Source organism: Stegastes partitus, unplaced genomic scaffold (genome assembly GCF_000690725.1).
Source record: "Stegastes partitus isolate 25-593 unplaced genomic scaffold, Stegastes_partitus-1.0.2 Scaffold7, whole genome shotgun sequence".
Taxonomy (NCBI): domain Eukaryota; kingdom Metazoa; phylum Chordata; class Actinopteri; family Pomacentridae; genus Stegastes; species Stegastes partitus.
Window position 1 is genome coordinate 1,577,127 of NW_007577738.1, and position 22,485 is coordinate 1,599,611.

The window sequence follows — 22,485 nt, forward strand, 5'->3', positions numbered from 1 at the left end:
ATTACTTTACAGTTTATAAAAGTATGATCTGTTTACTAAAGTAAATGTTTTTCCTTTCACTAAAACACTGTGTTTTATTCTGATTTTTTTTTTCATTTCTCAGTTACACAGCAGGATATCTGCAGCAGTGACATGATTATGTGTATGGATGTTCTCCCATAGCTACATTTAGAACACAATCTCTCTAATCATTAAAGTAACTCACATAATATGACAACAGGTAGCAGAGTACCAATGTAAACACATTTTATTGTTTTATTGTAAGCTGCTGTAGGAAACTTTTCCTCTTGCCAGCAGCTGCGTCTCTTATCCTGGGTGCAAAACCCTAAATACTACTAAACAAAAAGTATGAAAACAAGTATTTTCAAGGCATGCCTTTACATGTGAGTATAGCTCTATAAAACAGTGTAATTAAGACGAATTCCAAGGCATACAGTTAGCCCTTGGTCTAGCTGGCCTGCACTCACTGTGATATTAATGTGGACTAAGCACACAAAGAAAGTGGGAAAACTGAACTTTGCAGAGAATACAGTGTCTCACATTTTATCTCCATTTTACACTGAAATAATTTGAAAATGGCGTAATTATCAGATGAAAATGTGAAAACTGCTGGGCTGGGCTAACCCCGTAATCTGCCTCTGGGTGGTCTACTTTATTTAAAATTCGACGTAAAATCTCGTAAACTTATAAAAACATAACAGCCAAGATTATTTGATTAACACATTTAATAAAAAAAAAAAAAACAAACGTCTCTGTAAGCATTGTGTCGATATTACTTACCAACTTCCAACGAGAAAAGATTTCAGGTGTAAGGCTTTTAATATTACTTAGGTTCACTGCAATATTGAAACATTTACGTTAATTAACGCTTTAAATAACCGGCTGTTGTGATGAAGACAAACGCAGCACGATACAGTGCAGCAGAAGAAACGATAAGTGGCGAAATACATGTGTGATTCTCAAACTTTTTACCTTACAGGTGAGGACCTCCTGGTGGGAAAACGTTTGGGTGACTTCACAGAGCCTACGGAAAATCTCGCGATAGCGCCTTGTGGTTACCAGGGGAACGCGAGCCTGAAAAGTTGCGCTTGTCTGTTCTGCTTTCCTCCAAATGTATGAACGCCGAAGACTCACTATTGTGCTTCACAGTTTGCTAAACATGCGTTCAACAGCGTCGCTTATGGAGGAAGAGTAATGCACAGTCGATGCATTTGGATTTACCGTCAATTCACAGCAAGGTTGGTACATTAGTTAGCCGGTTAGCGTTAGCTTGCTAAAGCCACCGTAGCTTGTAGTTTTTAAGCTAGCTTGAACACCAACTTCACCAGCTGCGTGACACTTTACTCCATTACGAGGCAGTTGTAAGTGATGTTCGTTAACTAAATACTGACCGTAACCAGCTGTGTATCCAGCTGTTGAGTTAACATAGCTCGTATTATTACTTGGGTCAGTATGAGTTCACGTTTACTTTCGCCTGTGGGCTAACGCATTGATGGTTCGCGCTAAAATTCAATAACGTTAGAGAGTGTTTGTTGTGTAGTCGAAGCAAGGGCGGCCGACATCAAGCTAATGCTTGTGTTGTTTTCTGTCATTCACCCATTGCTTTTATAGTAGCCCAGTTAGCTCCACGGCTCGTTAATGGATGTTGTTTTGGAGATGTACAACCAGAGGGGTGTGCTGTGACAGCAATCTTAATTTTTTTCGTCACAGGTTCCCTTGTCATTGGAGCAAATAAATAATATACAGAAAAATGCCGTCACCACAAGTTCTCCAGCCGGTTCTTAAAATGAAGGTGGATGAGCTGTTTCTCAACTGGTTGAGTGATCCTGCGACTCAGTCACTACTCAAAGATTATCTTGACCTAATCAAAAGTGGACAGCATATTGATTTGAGCTCCAGGGATGCCCAGGATAAAAGGTCACTGAGCTTCAATGAAAACAACAATGTGGCATCTCAGAAGAACCTGGCAGAGAAGAAGCCTGCTCCTCTCAGTATTGCCTCCAGCCCCCCATCTGCCAGCACCCTGCCCTCTCGCAGCAGCAATAACACCAGAGTGACAGGACCCAATGGCAGAGTACTACGGAGGTCTGTCAGCACAAAGAAGGTAAATTACCTATTCAAACAGTCAGAAGATTGAACAACATCTATCTGATTGGTCAGTTTTCCCAAACATTTTATCAAATGGCAATGAAAGAGTTTCAGGAGTTCAGTATAGATTGAGGAACTCTCAGAATGTCGTGCAACTTCATCCTTGGCTGCTGGTAGCAGTATAAACAACAAGGTGTGTCCTGCTGTTCTTGTGTTCATCTTGGAGTCACCTGAGGTACCTGTGACACAAGGTGTGTTGCAGATTTATAGTTTCAGTAAGCCCTACCTTTGTTCAGTAACAGGTATTAGCAGTTCAATCTCACGTGTAGATAGCAGTTATATCATTGTAATGTTATGTTTGTTGATCATATTTAATTCATTTAAATCTGTCACATACTTAAAAATTGTGTTTTTTTAGTGCCCTGCACATTTTATGGACATTTTTGAGATTTACTGATATTAAGCATTCAGAAAAAGAAAGAGCATTACATTGTACAGCTAAAATATGTATTTGTCACCGCTCTCTGGTTGACAAACTATAATAACAGTAAGCCTCTTTTTTTTAAATTACATCAAAGTTCATTTTCCATTTTTGTACCACAACTTGTCTGCCTTGTCAGTTTATAACTAGATCTGGTACACTTCTTATGTACTTCTTTATTTACACTTATTTGTTCGTACTTATGTGTACATGTCTGCAGTGTAGTGCAATACAATACAGTAGCCTGAAATGAATTCTGTATTTGAAAAGCTACGTGAATTATCACTTAGTGTGTTTACTTGACTTTGACTGCAAGATTAGGATATATTACACTTGTAAATGGGGCATCTCTGAGTGTCTTTATTTTCAGAGGTTTTAACATTTCACTGTTGTCCAAACAATCCACACTTACATCATATACACACAATGTTGCACATAGGGGACACTTCGAAATGTTCTTTAAGTGCTGCAGTTTCAGTATCAGGGTCCTGGCATGGTGTATGCTTGCCCATTGTCAGACTTTCAAGGCTGACTAGGACAAAACAGACCTATTGTAAATGTTTCGAGTAACACTTGTATTTTGACAGGTTAAACTGTCTGCTGTGAGAAAGTCTAAAAACATAACTGATGTAAATATTATGTTGATGCTAAGCAGCCCAGCCAGAAGTTGTGCCCTACTACACATAGCATTAATATCAAATTTAAAATTCATGTCAATGGACTGAGTTACAGAGTTTACAGTAGATTATTTCTGCCACTTTGTAGAGGTTTCTTATAACTTATCATTTATTAATCCATCCTAAGACTGATTTAACTTTAGTTTTTCACGCTTTGCAGTAATGCAGTGGTTCTAACTTTTTTCCCACAATTTTTAACAATCTTTGACAATGATAGGGGAATAAGCTAATAGAAAAACGGGCTCCAAGTTTAATTTTCATGAATTAAGATCGGCACGATACCCTCAGCAGACTCTTATGTTTCTTATATAAATCATACTCATTTGAAGAAGTTTCACTCCATTTTTTTCCCCCCTCGGCCATCCATGCCCTCCTTGCACTGGTTCTGTGTCCACTCAGGAGGGCCTGGTTTAAAAACCGCTGCACTCATGTATCCTCTGGGATCTTTAGTTTCCCTGACTGGCCACAAGAGGCTGCTGAGCCACCTACAGTATCAAAGATGTTGAGAGGCTGTCCACTCTGGGCTATCATAGTGGGGCTTTCATGTCTGTAGGCATATTTAGTGATTATTAGTCAAATACCAAATGTTCAGGCCTCACCCAGAAATTAGTGCAGTATGGGAGGTGGGGGTGTCTGAACCAAGCCTATCCCTGGCACTCTGTTTTTTAACCTATGTGTTGTGGATCTAATTATGATGTGACTGAGGTCTCCAGAGAGACATAGTATTTTTTGCTTTGGACTGTTTCAATTATGAGACAAATTACAGCTGCACAAAACAATTAAAATGCTTCAGATGTTTGTATGTCTTCTCAAGGACTCACACTATGTAAAGATGAGAAGTGCAACGTGAAAGCACGGGCTAGTGGTGGATTGTGGACATGAGTGTAAGTGTGATGACAGTGAGACAGCCAGACAGCTGGGGGCACATGCTCCTCAAGACTCCTCCTTCTACATGTTGTTGACATGCTAAAGATGGGCATAAGGCGACGTTCAAGTAGCCACCAGTGCGACATCTGTTCTCTCTGTGACTGGAACGCCAGGGGCAGGAGAAATAGACCTAAACATAGACTCAGCAAGACATTTATTTTTTTATATCAAGATGATGGCAATGGTCATTATTACTGTGTTTTGCATATAGCCATACTTACGCATGGATTTACAAGTTATCATGTGGGCTTTTAAGCATGCTCTTTCGTATTGTTTCAAACCGGAATACAGTGTCAGTCAGTACTATAAAGAGTCCAAAATAGGGGATACCAGCTCACATAGTACATATTCATAGATTATTAATCCCAACTCTAGAATTTCAGCTTCAAATGCAGATTGCATTCTGTTTTAGTAATCAAAGAAAAGTAAAATACTTCAAGTTAAACATCCATTTAAATTTTTCATCTTCTATATATATGTATTATATTGGTCTAACTGAGGCCTTTTGTGAACTGATGAAAAATAATTTATAAATAATGTAACCTCATAACAAGAAGAATTTTAGGTTGCAGTTTTAGTTTTTCCAACTAAAGTGATCAGTTGACTTTGAATCTTTACTCAGATTCCATCCTGTTTGTTTATCATGACTCCTTATGATAATAACTTAGGAGTGTTGCCAGATATATGCTTATTTATGTAAACTGTAATTTTTCACATCTTTCTTCTCAGTGACCTTTGCCCCTTAATGCCTTCTCTCCTCAGATTAATGTAAAGCATCTGCTGGACAGTGTGTGTATTCTGCTGTGATGTGTCATGACATGTGGCTACTCTGTGTCACTCAATATTAAGGGGATTGTGAGGTTGTATAAATGTAATACTTCTATTTTAAGACAACAAAACGAATTCCTGCATACAGATGCATTCTTCAAAGGATTACTCAAAAATTCGATTTATGTCACACTGATGCAGCCTGGAACAGCTGGTCTGACTTTGACATCAGACACTGATATAGATAGCCTTGGTTCCCTTGTGTTGGCATTAGATACCCGGAACTCTGCCAGTGAGATGAGGTGTGGCAGCACATTCATCCTCTGTGTAATTTAGTTTGAAACTGCTTCTATTAGATGCTGCTCATTGTTAGGATATGTGGTCGTACATCTTTCATTTACACTATGTACAGTAAAGATCGGCTCTTCATGCTTTGGCTTTAAGGTCTGTTGTGTAGCTCAATACGAAATTGCCTCTGTGTTAGGAGTGCAATAGGTCACACAAACATCCAATAGTATGAAATCCAGAACAGTAAAAATACGCTTTCTTTGAGGGTTTGTTTTTTTATTCTGTTCTCTGTATCTGCATTTAGGATGACAGATTCCTGAAGATGTCTTTTTATAACATGCTTGGTTGTGCTCAGTAACATAGAAGCTATTTGAAGCAGGGGCTTTGGGGTCACGTTATCAGTTGCCTGACCTGTCAGAGAGAACCTGGTGTTAAACTGTTTCCCGCAAGTGCTTTTATTTTGGAATCTTAGTCTCTTGTGAGTCAAGAGTGTACAATTGCAAACTGTGGCTTTTAGCTAGGAATTGATCTAGGACTTATGTGTACTGATGATGTTAGTAATGCAATAGCAAGGTAGTAAAGAAAGAAAGAAATGTGCTTTCAAGGAATAACTCTTAAGCACTGTAGCATATTGTAAATTTATCAAACTTAAGCCAAAGTCTACTTTTGAGTCTATTAGTCTAACTTTTTAGATTTCAATATCTATGTTCTAGTTTTGTCATTAGTCATTTGGTATTGTCTTATCGCTGTTATAGATGCTGTATCTTTTTAAAAAATATAGTCTGGAGAATTTAGTATAGGAATATGTTTAAATCCTCTCAATCTCCAAAGCTACTGTCATTAATAACTAGCTGCCTTAAGTATACATTTATGTTACACTGTTGCGTATAGGGGCCCCTGTTTACTGTGACTTTTTATCTTCAGCTGCTGCTTTCTTTAGTACTCTAGACCCTTTGCTCCACTTCTCAAGCCATGTAGGCTACATAGATCTTTCACCAAACATCTATGAGTTGAACTCCACCATTGCATTATTACTCTTATGTAAGCTGGCTGATCTGCTCACATCATGTTCTACTTTTTGGCCTCCCCTGAGACCACTATGTTGTCAGTCAATGAGCCCACCATGTTATCGGTCAATCAGGCCTATTTTTGGCACACATTCACATATATCCCAAATCCCTGTCTCAGACATCCAATTGTGGTGGCTTGAGCTGGAGCTTTCTGGATTTCACCACAGCATTGGTTCTGTACTCATGCTGGTAACCAGCTGTGGCTCCACTAAAAGGTTGTGAGAAGGTTTGAATTTCCTCTGTTTGGATGTAACGATAATGTCGCTGGTTGAATCGTGTTAGTAAAGCCAATACTGAAGCCAATAGTACATAGTATTTGTGGGACACCATTTATGCCTGTATTGATTGTTTGGGGAAGGGGCAATTTGACTGGTTTTGCCCCACCCTGTTTTAATGTATTTTTCCACGCTTGGTTGTCTGTTTGCCCTGCATGTCTCTTGAATGTGACAGTTTTAGAGTAACAGTGTTGAATACCATGTCACCTGAACCTCAAGTGAAATGCAGCCTCAAAAAAATGTCACCTGACTACGTGGAATTCTAGCATCTAGACCTGTCAATGGTCACTATCTCCAGACAGTGTGTTTCATAATTTCATCTCTTACGCAATGAGGTGAACATGACTGGACATGTGTTTGTGTACAAATCAGATTTAGCAGTTTACAGATTAGACACATTGCAGGGTCAGCCTGAGTTTTCATGTTTTTCTGTTTGCCACAGTGACCCATCAGGCTGTAACCATAGTACTTCAGCAGCTTGTTTTACTGATAGTTGCCTCTCAGGGTGATTGTTGTTTGGCAAACCTGCCTATAATGGCCTTAAGATGATTTGGTTAGTAATAATGCTCGCCGGATCCTGTCCATTTTAGTTATTTAAAAAGCACATGATTCATGCAATCCTGTAGGACGATTATATATTGAGAACCTGTGCACTGTCACTGCTGTTTTCTCCATGTGTGTCTGTATTTCAGAACACTAATGGGGCTATTTTTACATGTGTAAAACAATACATTGTTATCCCTGCTGTGTTGTGATGCCTCTGTTTATGGAACAGACTTCAGATTTTGTTTGCTCAAACCATATACTGTACATATACAGTCTCTGGCTCAAATAGAAAAATGGACTGAACAGTACAAGCCAGTTGATAGTTTCATGACGCCCACCAGTTTTTTTGGCCTTGGTGCTTTCCTTTCCATGTTTTGTTTGAACTGATGAGCATGAACAAAAGGCAGGCAACGTGAAAAGCCTTCATACAAACAGCTTATCAAGCATGTGCAGTGTCCTGTGTGGAGGACAACAGGAACTGGGTTTGAGCAGAAACCAGTGGAAAACTGTGGACTTGGTGATCCTGTCATCTAAAAATACTGAGGGTGTGCTTTTTGTTTCTGTAAACAGTAACAGTGACATTAACAGATATGAGTTTATTTATGTAATCCTCTTATGTGGACATCACTATGCCACTTTTGTTTAATTGGCCATGTAGGTGTTCCTATGTGCCGTCTGTGCAGTGAAGGCACCTCCAGCGCTGTTAGATCAGAGTTTTTACAGAGAATTGATGTAATTGCCATCATTCCCTGATAGCACAACCGGAAGTGGATGTTTGTTTGGGGACTAAAGATACACTCTTGTTTCTCCAGATCCAGTTTCTTGGATTGACCAAATGGTGCTTGGTGATGCTTTTAATAGGCGCAGACTGGTTCGGTCATCAGTCTTTGAATTTGACATGTCCCGTTCCCCCCTCTATTGCCCATCAACTATAATAAGACACGGAATGGCTGGCAGCCCAAGCTTGCTAAGGGAAGGCAAAACAAAGACCACCATAAGATAGGATGCAGAGAAGTTTAAAATATGTTTGTCTTGTAGTTGTGTTGACTTACGCTCTTTTTATCTAATATCAAATAGTCATACCTTGCTTATTGTCTTGATTTGTCTATGCCTCATTAGTTAGTTTTGTCAGCCATTTCTTCTTGAGAGTTATGCTTTCAGATTTACAGACTTAGGTAGAAGCAATATGTAGCTTCTATCACTTCAGGAGGTTTATTTTGAATTTTCTCATTAGCATCTGCATATCTTGTCCAAAGGAAAGGGGTTCTAGTTTTCAGGGCACGTAGCACAAGCAAAGTTTCTCTGAAGTATTTTGTTGTGTGGAAGCTTCTCAGAAGGAAAGTCACTAACCATAAGCAGTGTGTCGTCATGGTACGGAGGTGCATCCTTCAATTGAACCCTACGGCTGCTGCAAGCCGCAACAACAGGTCTGTCTCTTTGCATAACCTTCCATGAGCACTGAGGAATGCAAACTGCAAAGGGCAGATCTCACACCCCTCCCATCCCACACATACAGTAAGTGACTGCCACACACATGCACCCAGTCACTCCTTATCTCCCCAGCAGCTTTGAGGCAAGGGCTCCCTGACCCTGCAGTACATGTGTGTATGTGCATGTTGGGTAGAGACTGGGACAGAGCAGCAGGCTGAGCTGAGATTGTGCGACCAGATCTGGAATGGGAGAGAGAGTCACAGTAGCAGCTGCTCCCTTGCATTAAGAGGCTCTCACTCTGACAGAGGACAATCACAGGGACATACACACAGAGGACCTCCACTTGTTCCACTGCCTTTTACTCACAGTGCTGACTGCAAGTGGTTTGTACAGTCGAGAGGATAACGCTGGATTGAGTGTTGTGCTTTTGTATATGTGCACCCCATCCTGTCTGGAGCGAGGATGAGGATGAGGGAACTGTCTCTGCGTCAGGACCCTGACCTGAGGAAGGAGCTGGCTCTGCTGGCACGTGGATGTGACTTTGTTCTGCCCTCTCGGTTCAAGAAAAGGCTCAGAGCCTTCCAACAAGGACAGGCAGGTGTTTGTATGAGTGTACGCTCTCACACACAGGCTTTGCTGGCCTGTCAGCCAGGCAGCAAGTCTATTAATGTGGACTGGTATTTGTGGGCTTCATGTCTCGGTATTCGGATTGCATTGCAGTACAATTACTGTTAAAGTACACTAATTGTTTGGACAAGTGAAGATAAATGAGCAGCTATATCACTTTTTTTGGCACATTTAAAACTTTTATGAAACAACTACCACATATAACTATGGTGTGTAAAACCTGATTGTTGTGCAGTCGCTTTCACTTTTGTTAGTGAATTACTTTTGCTGTTGTTGGGGAAAAGATCATCTTCATCTATACAAAGAAATATGAGATGTGAGCTTCGGTTACTGGATAATGTTTCTTCTTGCGTGGTATGTTGTGCTCAGCCGCTTTGCTGTCCTCTTTCGGAGCACATCATTGTGAATGTGCAAAATGTTGTGTGGCTTAGCAGTTGTGCTCAAGAGCTCTGCTAGCGGTTAGCATTAAGTGAGAGAGAGGGGACAGTGCAGGGCAGGGCAACAGGAGATGTTTATGTCCTTTTATAGCCATGGCAGACACCAACGCACAGGACAGAAGAGCTTAGGATCAGCAGCATTTATCATTTATCAGGTTAAAATGACCAGCTTACTGCTGGCAGAATACAGCAAAACATTTTCTGCCAGTGTTGACACACATACATGAACAAATTTAAATGGAAAGATTTGCCCATGTAACATCTGACTCCATAATTGAGATATATTTGAAAGATTTATTGTTGCAGACATGATGTTATGTGTAGGCTTGGTCAAATGAACAGTGGGTGGAAAGTGTCGCACCAAAACAAACACCAAGATGATAATTTTTATGTCTTAGCAGAGCACTGTGTGGGTGTGTTTATGTGATTATTAAAGGCCACACAGAATGATTCAGTTAGCAAATTCTTGAGTCATGTAAATAGTCTTTGGCTATGAGATGATGATTGAGTGCAAAGCAGGCTGTGCTCTTGCTGTTTTTAGTAACTGGCTGATATATGCAGCATAACAACTCATTTGGCTCCTGGTGTATTCTGGCTTTATATGTGTATGACTATGAAAATATTGTCACTGGTTCATGTTTTGTAGAACAATCAGAAAGTTACTGAGATGAGATTTTATCAATGAGTGAGATTTCTTTATAGTGTATCAGCTCTGCTCAGTTGGTATGGTGACTCATACTGGTTGAGAATCTGATTTATTGTGAAACTCAGGCCTGGGCCCAATGTTACACGATGCCATTGTTGTTAGAATTAGAATAAAGATAACTCCAGTTTCCAGTGTCACGACACACACATCTCTTCCTGGTTAAACAAGTTTTAAATAAATAGAATGATGATTATAGACTATAATAGCTCATGCTGCAGAGCCCTCACATACAAATCTATTTTCTGCTGAGGTCATAGTAGTTATTAGAACAAAAACACAGATGTATCCAAGCTGTGACGTATATGATGGCTTCTATATTACTGAGAACTGAGTGCCATGTAAAAGTGTACTAAGCACTTGGCAGTGGCACCTATTACAGGTAGCTACTGGGAACATTCAATTTCTTTTCATTTAAGGCATGTATGCAATACATGACTCCTACTTAAGAAACCACATTCCTACTGTGCCTCCCGTCTGAAGTTCACACTTTGTGCATACTGTACATAGATGACATGCCTGCCTTAATTGTATCTCTAAGGCTGTAATTGACAACTACTGTTTGCCATTAATCAGGTATGCTGCTTATTTCAAGCCAAGGCTGTTCTTTTATCTTCTCTATTGCTTTGTTTTTGAGGCACACACATTCTTGCATCATAACAATCACAATCACTTAGTTCTTTATTGACTACAGTCACAGGTTTAGGTTTAATTAATTACATTAATAAAGCTGATATATATTTAATTTAGACTTATCTAATTTAGACTCCGTTTGGAAACCCTGACATTGCTTGTTGGCTCTTGGTTTACTGATACACTTAAATGTATTGAATTTATTTATTATCAATTAGTTATTAATATGTGCATGTTCTGCTATGTCACGTAAAATTGTCTCCTGTGAAAAGGCTAAGTTATTGATTTATTTTCTTTTGTAGATAAGTGCAGTAATAAGGCTGTAATAAGATGTAAAGATCTAGCCAGTATTTGTGAGCATATGCTATAAAAACATATTAACAGTTAGATTTTTAGATGCAATCAAAATATGAATAGTTTTCCTCAACTAGAAACAAGAAATGACTAATAACAAAGTTTTAATAACACCTCTAAGCATAAGTAGATTTGTTTTTTTTGCTGCTATATCTTTATTGTGTTGGACCACCACATAGTGCACAATTCAGATGTATTCTTAAACTTTATAGTAAGCTATTGTGTTATAGATTTCCATAGGTATTAAGCACTGATGAATACTACATATTTCCCAAGACCAAATGATTGACTTAACTAAAATAAGGTAGTGTTCCCTGTAAATTGCTATCTAGCCCAGTCTGTTGTTATTATGTTTTATGTAGCCTTAAACTGGTGATTCTGTTAGACATAATTTAATAATCAAATTACAATAACAAGTGGCAAACATTGCGAGATCAATCACAAGTTTTAACAACAAACTGAAATGACTTGTCCAGCTACAATTTGCATATTAATACGAAATTACGCATCTCATTTGAATTCTGTTATAGAGCGAGTCTCTGCTATACAGGAATGTCAGTCACAGGGGTATCTGTTACAGATGAATGGACAATGATTATCATTGCTGAGTAGTTACAACTCTCCCCTGATAGGTCTTTGGGCTGTTTAGAGGTACAGTTACATGAGCACTAGCAATGTAGGGCATGTGTTACGGTGAACACATGCAGGAACACTTGAGCTAAGAGGTGTTAGCATTTGCTAGCATCAGTGGATAACAGTTTGTTTCTCTGTGTTTGTCTCAGGCCCAGGTGAGGACGGAGGAGCCAGTCACCACAGCACTGAGTGAAAGCATTCCCAAGTTTTACTTCCCACAGGGCCGGCCCAGAGCCAACCTCAACATCGACAGCCTCATTTCCAAAATTGAGAAAATATTTTCCCAATTCCCAAATGAAAGGGCCACCATTGAGGACATGGGGCAGGTTGCCAAGGTGAGAATGTGATTTGTAGCGCTGAGGTTCAACTGCCACCCAGCAAAGTATTTTCACTAGTGCCATTTAGCTCCTGACTTTACGAATGTTTGCTAATTTTAAATCCCCACGGAAAATATTATTTCCATGTCCCTGAGGAATGTGAGCAATGTCCTGAGGAGAACTTGAGTGAAGAGAGCAATGACAGCAAGGTTTCCTCAGGGAAGTCTTCAAATGATGCAACGCTACTTTTCTACCAGCATTATGTGTCTTTGTGCTCTTCTTTCCTGCATTAATGGTCACATGTATTTAAGAAGTTTTAAGCTCTTATTTAATGTTTTCTCCTCTCTCTACACTGCCCCATTTTTCCTGCCTCCTTAGGCTTGCGAGTGTCCCCTCTACTGGAAAGTGCCATTGTTCTGCTTAGCTGGAGGCGACAGGACGGGCTTCGTGTCCGTTCACAAGTTTGTGGCTATGTGGAGAAAGTAAGACAATAGCTGCTCTTATTCTCACTAAACCACTGGTGCATTCACTCACAGCCAAATGGCTCATACAATCTCCTCTGAACAATGATGACCACTCGCTTGGGATCACAGACACTGCATGCAGCTCTCTGCTATTATGGCTTTTTCCTTTTCATTCCTTAACAGTAATCATTGCCCTCATAAGCACCACAAGGGGGAAGTCGCTGTGCATATCCAGTATATAAATGAAAACATCCATTCAGTGTCTTTCTGCATGAAGCTGAAAGGAATACCATTGGGCTTTTTTTTTTTTTTTTTTTTTTTTTAAATAATGGCCGTGTGTTGAATGCTGTTGTGTGCAAAAGGCATGCTCTTGTATTAATGTGTGAGCCTCCAGAGAACTGGACAGACCTGGCCTTTGACTTGAGCTCATGACTGAGCCATTCTTAGATGAGAGGCCACAACAGACGCCTGCATTATTTTTGTGTCGCTACCATAACACTCTGCGCTTATAATCACCCAGCAGCAATTCAGAATCCTAATTTCAGAATGTATTATACCTACACTTGCAATTTTTATTGGAACAATTTGAAACTTGTGCTCTTGAAACAATGATAAAAAAGGATCGAGAAAACATAATAGCCAAAGTGGGAGTAACCTTGCAACCATCTGTTCTCTCTTTTCTTCTCCAGAACTCTGCAGACCTGTCACGATGACGCTTCTAAATTTGTACACCTCTTGGCCAAGCCTGGCTGTAATTACCTGGAACAAGACGACTTTATTCCATTCCTGCAGGTACTGGCTGCAGCTCACCCAGGGAGAGGGCTGGACTTGGCAGTGTGGGATGGCAAAATTGCATTGGCCTGGGTGGTGCGAACTGGACTTAATTTTTGGACTGCCCTGCTGAGGCAGTGCTTTTTCATGTGGCGGACGTCTAATTCCGGGATGTTACTGTAAGCTAGTACAGTGCAAGAGAGTATGCTGAAGGAAGAGTCCCCTGACACAGTATTCATGCTCAGTGGTTTTTAACTAGGGGGAAGTGGAGATGAAAGCATGTCTCATATCATAAACACATGATAGTACCAAAGTAATCCTAGAAAACATGGACTCATGGTCCACTTATTTGTTTTGTAAGACAGGTTTAATTGAGTGTTCAGAAATTCTTACCATGTGGACCCGCTGTGGTGGCTATTTGTATTCTCATTCCATCTGACAAGCTGTTGGTGTGCCACACTGGCTCCGCCCTACACCTGATTCATTTTCATGCTGGCAGGAGCGACCAGTCTGAGCCGAACACCCGTTAGCATACCAGCAGAGATGCCTTGTGGCACACGCTGTTTAATTTGTATGGTTCCACTAGGCGAATCGTCTTTGACTGTTTTGATGAATGAAAGGCGGATTGCAGTGGAGTAGATTTGACTGTCCCCGCCTGTTTCCTGTGCCCTGTGATTTATGTGTTTCTCTATGATTTAATTTCTCACAGTAAGAGTCAAAGAGGCACGACGGCTGCCCTGAAATAAGACCTTTTAATTTCATTGCCGCCTTCGCATTTATGTCAACAATTCTTTCCCCCAGTAGAAGGAGAGGCGATAGAATAAAGAAAAGACATGAAGGAGTTTCATGGCTAGAAAATAGCTAGTTTATTCGAAATGCAGCACACTCCCCATGACTTTATGGTGTGATGAAGGAGACGAGTTTAACAGCAGTCACCAGCAAACATCTTTTCTTTTTTTTCTTCTTCTTTTTTTTTTGGGGCCCTCCCACCACTTTGGCAAATCAAAAAGGTTTAAGCTCATCCCAAAACCAGTTGGCCCAGTGATTTGTGATTTCAAAGAAACGTTTAAGTTGGATGGCCTCTTCCCACACGGCCTGGAGCTTTTTCTTCACATTGCACAATTCATAAAGCATATGGCATGACAGAGTAATGGAGATGGACACTGGCAACTTCTGATGTTTGAATCAGTATGCATTCATATTCCTACTTTGAAAGTCATGTGTTCTGTCTACCAGAAAAGAGAGACAGATGTGGTATGCCATTTACCTCGTCTCTGAAAGTAACTACAGACTTGAACTGAACATGTGTATTTGTTAGTGTAGTAGGCGTAGCATGTCATTGAGTTTGTCTTCAACGGTTGTGTTTGTCCATTTTGTTATGGAAATGAAGCAGATGTGGAGTAAAGACAAAGTGAGCTGACTTTGCTTTATGTTTTCAGGATGTGGTGAACTCACACGCAGGCCTGGCCTTTCTTAAAGAGGCACCGGACTTTCACTCACGATACATCACAACGGTAACCCTGCACTTTACAAGTAGTAAAAACATAGAAAAATGGCATTGATCAAAGTTTGCTTATGTAGTTTATTTACTTTTTTTTTTTTTAGGTGATTCAAAGGATATTTTACAATGTGAACCGGTCATGGACTGGAAAAATAACATGTTCTGAGCTCAGGAAAAGTAACTTTCTTCAGGTAAATCCTCACATATTGTGCATCTTTTCTATTTATACTCAAATGCATCGTAGCTACTTTGCTCATTCAGTTTTCAGGTCAATAAAATATTGAAAAGATGTTTTTTTTTTTTTAAATAGGAGAATTAAAGGTGTAGTGTTTTAAATATTCATTTTGAAGAATTCTGCATTAAGAAAGTATTAACAAAGACTTAATAGATAGAAGGCCTAATGCTAACCTAATACACATGAATACAGATATATTTTTAACCAATCACTTTGCCTTATCTCCTGAAGGTAGCTGGCTTTGAGAATTCCAAATTTACTTTTGTCTCATTTTTTAAAATCATTTCTATCTTCCATGGTCATGTGGAACAAGAAACACGAACAGTCAGATGAAAAGACATGTTGTAAACAAAACAACAAGTTAGCCAATTTATCAAAACCACCATCCAGAAGTTAGTGCACCATGCACCAAAAAAACTGCATACAATTACAACAAGGGAAGGTTAAGCAAAGAAGTCTATAAACTTTTCTAAATGTTTACAGTGCCTGTTTGATTAATAGTTTATATGTAATTAATAATCAGAATAATATAATTTTGTAGTCATAACTTTTTTTTTTCCCGTTTCCCAGAATGTGGCATTGCTGGAGCAGGAAGAGGATGTGAACCAGCTTACAGAGTTCTTCTCCTATGAACATTTCTATGTGATCTACTGCAAGTTCTGGGAGCTGGACACTGACCATGACCTCTACATAGACCAGACAGACCTGGCAAGGCACAATGACCAAGGTACACACACACCTCTCACCTTCACAGTAGACTTGATTTAAAAGCCTTTTTTTTAGTTTGTTTGTTTGCATTTATTTTAGCATTGTGTTAAAATGCATGGTTGAAAAATGCATGCACAAGAGGCAGAATGAGTCCTTGATTTTTGTCAGAACTTAATAAATTTTTCCCTAAATCTTCCTGCCACTTGACATTACAGTCAGTAGGCTGAAATTACATGTAACAATAAAAGGCATTTGTAAATGTTATTTCAACCAGGTTTACTCCTCACACACAAACACATAGCCAGGAAAAAGATTAGTCTTTGACGCTTCCTCGCCTCACACTCCACACCACATGTTCTTGGTTGATGGTCTGAGAGTGAGGCAGGGGAAATGAGACACAAGATCAATAAGAGAGCAGCTTATATACTCCACTCCAATGACGCCATGTCTGGAACAATTTCTACCACTATATGGTCAAAATGATGACCGGAGGATTTATGGTATTGTCAAGATAAAAAACAGCTACCCCCGCCATTCTGGATTTACAGTCTGTGAGAATGGATTACATGTGTTGTGAAAAAGTTGTACAGTAACTGAGAGAGCTGTTGTCCAAGAGAGACTTTTTTGTCCTAACACAGTGGATTGTTAGTAACCTTTTTCGCTGTGTGTTTTCCAGCCATCTCACATAAGATGATTGAGAGAATATTCTCAGGAACAGTAACAAAGTAAGTTGATGCCATTTAGTTTAAAATGATGGTTATCTCATCTCCAGTGGCAGTTTTAAATCCTGGTTTTGTGGTTTATTCCGTCAGGGACAGACGTGTGTATAAGGAGGGGCGGCTGAGTTATGCTGATTTTGTCTGGTTCCTCATCTCTGAGGAAGACAAGAAGACCGACACCAGGTATCTTAACACTCACCCACACTGATCACATCCTCCTTTTCTTTACAGTTTTTATGTCTTTGCTAACCCCTGCCCCCCTCCTCCACGTTGTCACCAGTATAGAGTACTGGTTCCGCTGCATGGACCTGGATGGTGATGGGGTGCTCAGCATGTACGAGCTGGAGTACTTCTACGATGAGCAGTGCCAGAAGCTGGAGACCATGGCTATCGAACCCCTTCCCTTCGAGGACTGCCTCTGCCAAATGCTTGACCTTGTGAAACCCGAGGTCGAAGGTCAGACCTGTTTTACATTTATACACTCTCTCAGAAGTTCACCTACCAGAGAGTCTGACAGTTTCCACTTTGTCCACGGTCACAGCAGCGGACACACACGTACACATTTTCAGGCCAGATCATTGATTATTAGCTGAGGGAACGGTCATAGATAAGAGACTGACTGATCTACACTGCCAGCTGCTGGTGTCATCCACACTGTCAGCAAATCCCCTCCAGCACTTAGCTCTTCCACTGTGTCATTTAGAAGATACTAGTGCACGGTGAGGGTGAGCATGTTCGGTATTGACGGCCACAGCAAGAATGTGACCCTCAGGCAGCCTGGTGGTATGCAGCACTAGTGGAGCTGTGTAATGTGACATGTAACATGAGATGGAAAAGCGTCTTCATGGAATATTCGACATGTTTTCTTGAACAGTTGAAAAGACGGTACAACTTGTCCAATTGTAACAGATGAAAAAGACAGCTAAGATTTCACATTTAATGATGTCGTTGGTGAGATTTTGGGTTTCTGGCGCAGGAAAATGAACGTAAAGACTAGCTGTAGATGTTACAAAGCTCGTGACGTAATATGCATGTCATGTATTTGTAGAATATTTACTTTACCGCTGTAAAAAAAACAACTGCATAGCTTTTTTCCCTAAACCAAAAGCGTTTTCTATACTCTGTCAAAAGTGAAATTAGCCACTTGTACTGCTAAAAATACACAAAAATCACAGCAGTACATTTTATGTATTGCATATATAGTTATGTGAGGGGTGCTGAGTTAATATCAATATTCTACACCCTACTTTCAGAAAACATGTATTTTTTACTGTAAGACAAATGTATTTAAAGGCATCAAACTAATGCTGATTTGGCTTTTGCTATCATGACCCTTGAGTTTTAAAAGCAGCTATAAAAGACAACCAGTTAGGCAGAATATAAATGATAATTAAAAAGACTCTTTTTGCCTCAGTTACACCACACATTTTATCTATTTTTTTTTTTTTAAATTTCACAGATTAATGATATTGTTGCTGCTACAGTTAATGTTAACCAATCACAAAATCAAACAAATTGTTCATCAAATTCCTTTAAAATCAAGAACATTTACATTTTTCTTTCCTAAATTTAAAAATGTTAGCTTTTGAATGAATGTAAAGATTTTTATATATATATATATATATTTGTATTTTTTAAAAAAAAGGCTAAATAGTCATTGAGAAAGAGTTAATTAATCAATCATTGGTTGCAGCCGTTCTGTAGTTTGACCAATATGCTAGAGACCACATCCTTAAATCCTTAGAACACAATAAGGGGGGCAGTTAGGCGACTTAGTGGATGTTGTAACAGTGATGTCAGTACTAAGTGTCAGGCCACTTCTAAAGGCTAACACCCTTGTAGTGAGACCCAATCCCTCTGAAATGATGTAATAATGCCCTTGCCATAAATCATCTGTCACATGCTAAGTCTGTGTTTGAGAACTTAAGTACCTGATTTATCCCATCCAGGTAAGGTCACGCTGCGGGACCTCAAGAGGTGCAAGTTGTCCCACATTTTCTTTGACACCTTCTTCAACATCGAAAAGTACCTGGAACACGAGCAGAAGGATCCCTTCTCTGTTATCAGGGTAAGTGAGAGTAAATTGTGATCCTTCAGAACACATTTGTTTTCCTGTCAGAGATCAAGCTGATCATGTAACCTGTCATGTTTTGAAGGAGGTGGAGACCGACGGCCAGGAGGTCTCCGACTGGGAGAAGTACGCTGCCGAGGAGTACGACTTACTCGTGGCTGAGGAGGCTGCCAATGATCAGTGTAATGATGTGTAAGTGTGACGTTACTGAGATTTGTCAAACTGATAAAAACATTGCAGTTATTTAAGTGAGAGACAAAAGAAGAAAAAAAAAAGACTCCCTTTCATTCCTACTTATGAAGCTTTTAAATTTCATTTCATTTTTAAAATTTAGAGGTCTCTTAAGTTAGATGAGAATAGTTGATGGTTAGGGTTAGGGTTGCAAAAAACAATAAAATGGCCGTTAACTCACTTCTTATTATTTTAATCATACTAGTATTTTCTAAATATGTTAGATTAGTGTGATTTTCACTTCAGTTGCTACTAGAGATAATTATTTCACACAAACTAAATTATAAAAGAATAATTTTTATGTCAATTTCACAACTTTAAACAATACCAAAGAACAGTAGGGCAGATGAAAGGGAAATCTTTATCTCTTATTGTCTTCAAGCATACATGTGATTACTTAAAGCTGCTTGTTTAATGGATTTATTTCATAACTTATTGGTGTAATTCTTGAAACTTCGATAAATGGGCCCCGATTATCGTGTTAGATTGATTACAAATGTTTGTCATAATCATGAGCGCTGTAGGACCAATATAACATGGTTATTAGATATGGAAGCATACAGTTTGTTACATTTTTACAACATTTTGGCACGTTCAAGACTGAGGGGTTGTTAAAAAGTTAATGCACTAAAAGCTACCGTAGCTAAAGTAGTTCTCAGGTCAGCTGAGGTCAAGCTGATTTCAGTTTTCTAAGTGGGCAGCCTTTATGGCAGAGTGACGGAGCTTGATGTCCTGTTGCTAAGAGGATAACGTCCAGCAGCAGAGCCCCTCTGACAGTGAGTCTGCGATTAACAAGGCTGTTGACAGGTATGTTGTGTGGCGATTTTAGGAACACCACCGACTTCTAAAGACAGGCTGCTAACCAGAGCAGGTAAGACATTCAGGGTACCAGCATAGACTAAGTTTTCTCCTCCTCCTCCACCTGTCTGGGCGAGTCTAATCCCAAACCCACTCCTAGTTTCTACCCACATCCACCCCCCAACCAATCTGAGCATACTGTTGACAGCAGGTCGTTGTTTCGTCAGCCGGCACAGTGTCATGTGTACGTGGTCATATCTTAGAACTGGGAGTCTGTTTTTGAACCAGACAGCTTCTGTTTTTATCGTTCCTCTTCTTTAAAAAAAAAGAAAAACAAAGCTGTTCTCCTGCCCTATCTCTGTTCATGCCTTCATGTGGTGCTCCTGTGTCTTTTCCAGTCACACTGGCTTGTTACAAATCTCCTCTGTTTTAAGAAGTTGTTCAACATTTTGGGAAATGCACTTACTCGCTTTCTTGGTAAGAATTAAAAAGAGAAGATTAACGTCACTCATGTCTACTGATAAATATGAAGTTATCATCAACAGCCTGTTAGCTTAGCATCAAGAATCCTCCTACCATCACTTCAAAATCTTCTTTGCTTAATCAAAGTATAAAAATGTTGATTTCTCAACTTGGCACAAAAATGTGTTCATGTTGAATCGCCAACAGGTAGATGAAGTTTTTTCTTTGTGCTTAGCTAAGCTACCTAGCACCTTCTCTTCTTCTCATTTCATCCAAGTCTCTGCAAGAAGGTGAATGTGTATTTCCCAAACGTGGTTATTCCTGGGCACATTCACCACAGTTTTATTCTTGAATGTGGTCGACTGTATCATACACTTTGTTTAAAATTTGTTTTATTATCAAAACGTAATTTTTTCATATCTTAAAACTAAACATGTCCAGATGTGCATTCAAAGAGTTTTTGCTCACTGTAATCATTCCTTTTGTGCGTACTGGCTGGTAAATCTCTTCCCAACATGTTCCCAAAGGACAGAAAGGACAATATCCACAGCATTCATTCAGTGTAAAAACGTATTCTAAAGTTTTTCTAACAGAAATGTAAAGCAAGACTTAAGTGTTGTATTACAAAATCAGAGTTTCCTTGCTGAGCTCCTAAATTGTCAAACTGTGATTGCTGAAGCCTCATAAACTTTGTAGTAGATTTTTGTCTGGAATGAGGTCTGCATTTTAGGTCACATCACTTAAATTGGAAGCTCATTATTGGCTTATATGAACAGGAGGAATAATTACAGGAAGAAAAAAACTGTTTTGATGTTCATATGGGCATGTGATTTTTGTTTGAGGACAGCTAAAAGGTCTCCTTTTTCATTGAGATGACTGATTCTTTTCTCCATGTGTCTGTTCAGGTATGATAATCCTCTGAGCCCTTTGGGGCAGCACATCTCCACTGAGCTGGGTCTGACAAAGAGACACTTCTTTGAGATCCCCAGTCCACACTGCAACCTGGACCTGGATGAATACGAATATGAAGATGACTTTGAATGATGCTCTATGCATTTTCTCAGAAGTACCTTCCACTCCCAGAAACAGAAGTCAGTAGGCCGTGTTAGTGGTTGAATCGCATCAAGCCAACATCCACAGATTGAGCTTGACTCCCATCCTGCAAAACAGGACTCACTTCACCAAACAGAGTAAACACAAAGAAGACAGCCAGAGCATTGGTGGAGGCAGATTTTCTGCGAATAGCAGGAGAATGTTCTCACACATTTGACAAACAGGAGGAAGTGGTCTTTCAGGACCGAACCAGATTAACATTTTCACCTGTCGCACTTAAAGAATTCACCACAGCTGACTTCACGTGATCACAAGCAGCATGTTTTAGACCTTTGCTCCCTCCCCACACGTTAACAAGTTGTTTTCTGCATGTAATCTTGTGCATCAATAATGTTTTGGGGCGAGTTTTTGTGTCATCTGAATATCGGTGTTGTGTAATAACGTCACATGAGCCAAATCACATTCGTCACAGACTTGAGCTCCCCTGAATTCTTGGACAGAAACCATGTTGATTTGCTTCAGTATCGAACTTATTAGCTAGTGTTACATTCCAGTGATCAGAACGAAGGGTTTTCTTTGAGGCTGTAAATTCATTCATGGTTTGTCAGAAGTTACCTTAATGCCAAACAAGCCACCGTTGAGCCTTCTGCACACACACAAGCACACAGTTAAGACGGCCGCACACAGCGTATGTTGTACAGGTCTGTATCCGTTATGACTTTAACGTATGTGTGAGATGGGTTTATAAATTATTAGAGATGAATTTATAAATGACTGTAAATATTTATTTTGTGCTTGCTGTGTTGTAAATGAATTGGGCAAGTGTTACAGACATTCTTTTTTCTATGTTGCAAAGTACTTCAATGGAATGTACTTTGGGAGAACAAAAGGAACCATTTTAAAACGTTTTGCTTTTTTCTTTAAATTAATAATAAAGCCTTGGTTAATGGAAGAGTAACGGAAGCAGACTGTGCAGTTTAATGTGGTACATCTAGTAAACACAAGTTGTGATATGTTTACTGCTATATGTTGTAAATTAGAAATGTGTGTCAGCTGAAAGCCATATTACTAGAATATTTTCAAAATGTGAAAAGCACTTTGTTGGTGATAAATGCTATTCTGTCACTTAAGCTGCTGTACACAAACATACATAAATGTGCACATATTAAAAAGGTAAAGACATGCTTTTTGAAATATTGTAAAATGTATTAATGGAT

The 22,485-nt window shown here is 39.5% G+C and overlaps 1 protein-coding gene across 3 annotated transcripts; it reads left to right on the forward strand.

Moving 5' to 3' along the window:
- The first annotated feature begins 1,065 nt into the window (after positions 1-1,065).
- Positions 1,066-22,462, forward strand: ppp2r3b (protein phosphatase 2, regulatory subunit B'', beta). 3 transcript variants are annotated; one of them, XM_008282367.1, is made up of 14 exons: positions 1,066-1,238; positions 1,711-2,104; positions 12,088-12,273; positions 12,634-12,737; positions 13,409-13,511; positions 14,930-15,004; positions 15,096-15,182; positions 15,797-15,953; positions 16,611-16,659; positions 16,747-16,836; positions 16,934-17,109; positions 18,603-18,721; positions 18,810-18,916; positions 21,121-22,451. In XM_008282367.1, exons 2-14 carry the CDS (start codon positions 1,751-1,753, stop codon positions 21,257-21,259), a joined length of 1,746 nt encoding a protein of 581 aa, XP_008280589.1. In that variant the 5' UTR covers positions 1,066-1,238; positions 1,711-1,750; the 3' UTR covers positions 21,260-22,451. The 3 variants fall into 3 exon arrangements, with proteins under 3 accessions (XP_008280589.1, XP_008280604.1, XP_008280596.1); XM_008282382.1 differs by lacking the exon at positions 1,711-2,104 and having other exon boundaries at positions 21,121-22,457; XM_008282374.1 differs by lacking the exons at positions 1,066-1,238; positions 1,711-2,104 and adding an exon at positions 8,787-9,145 and having other exon boundaries at positions 21,121-22,462.
- The last annotated feature ends 23 nt before the right edge of the window (positions 22,463-22,485 follow it).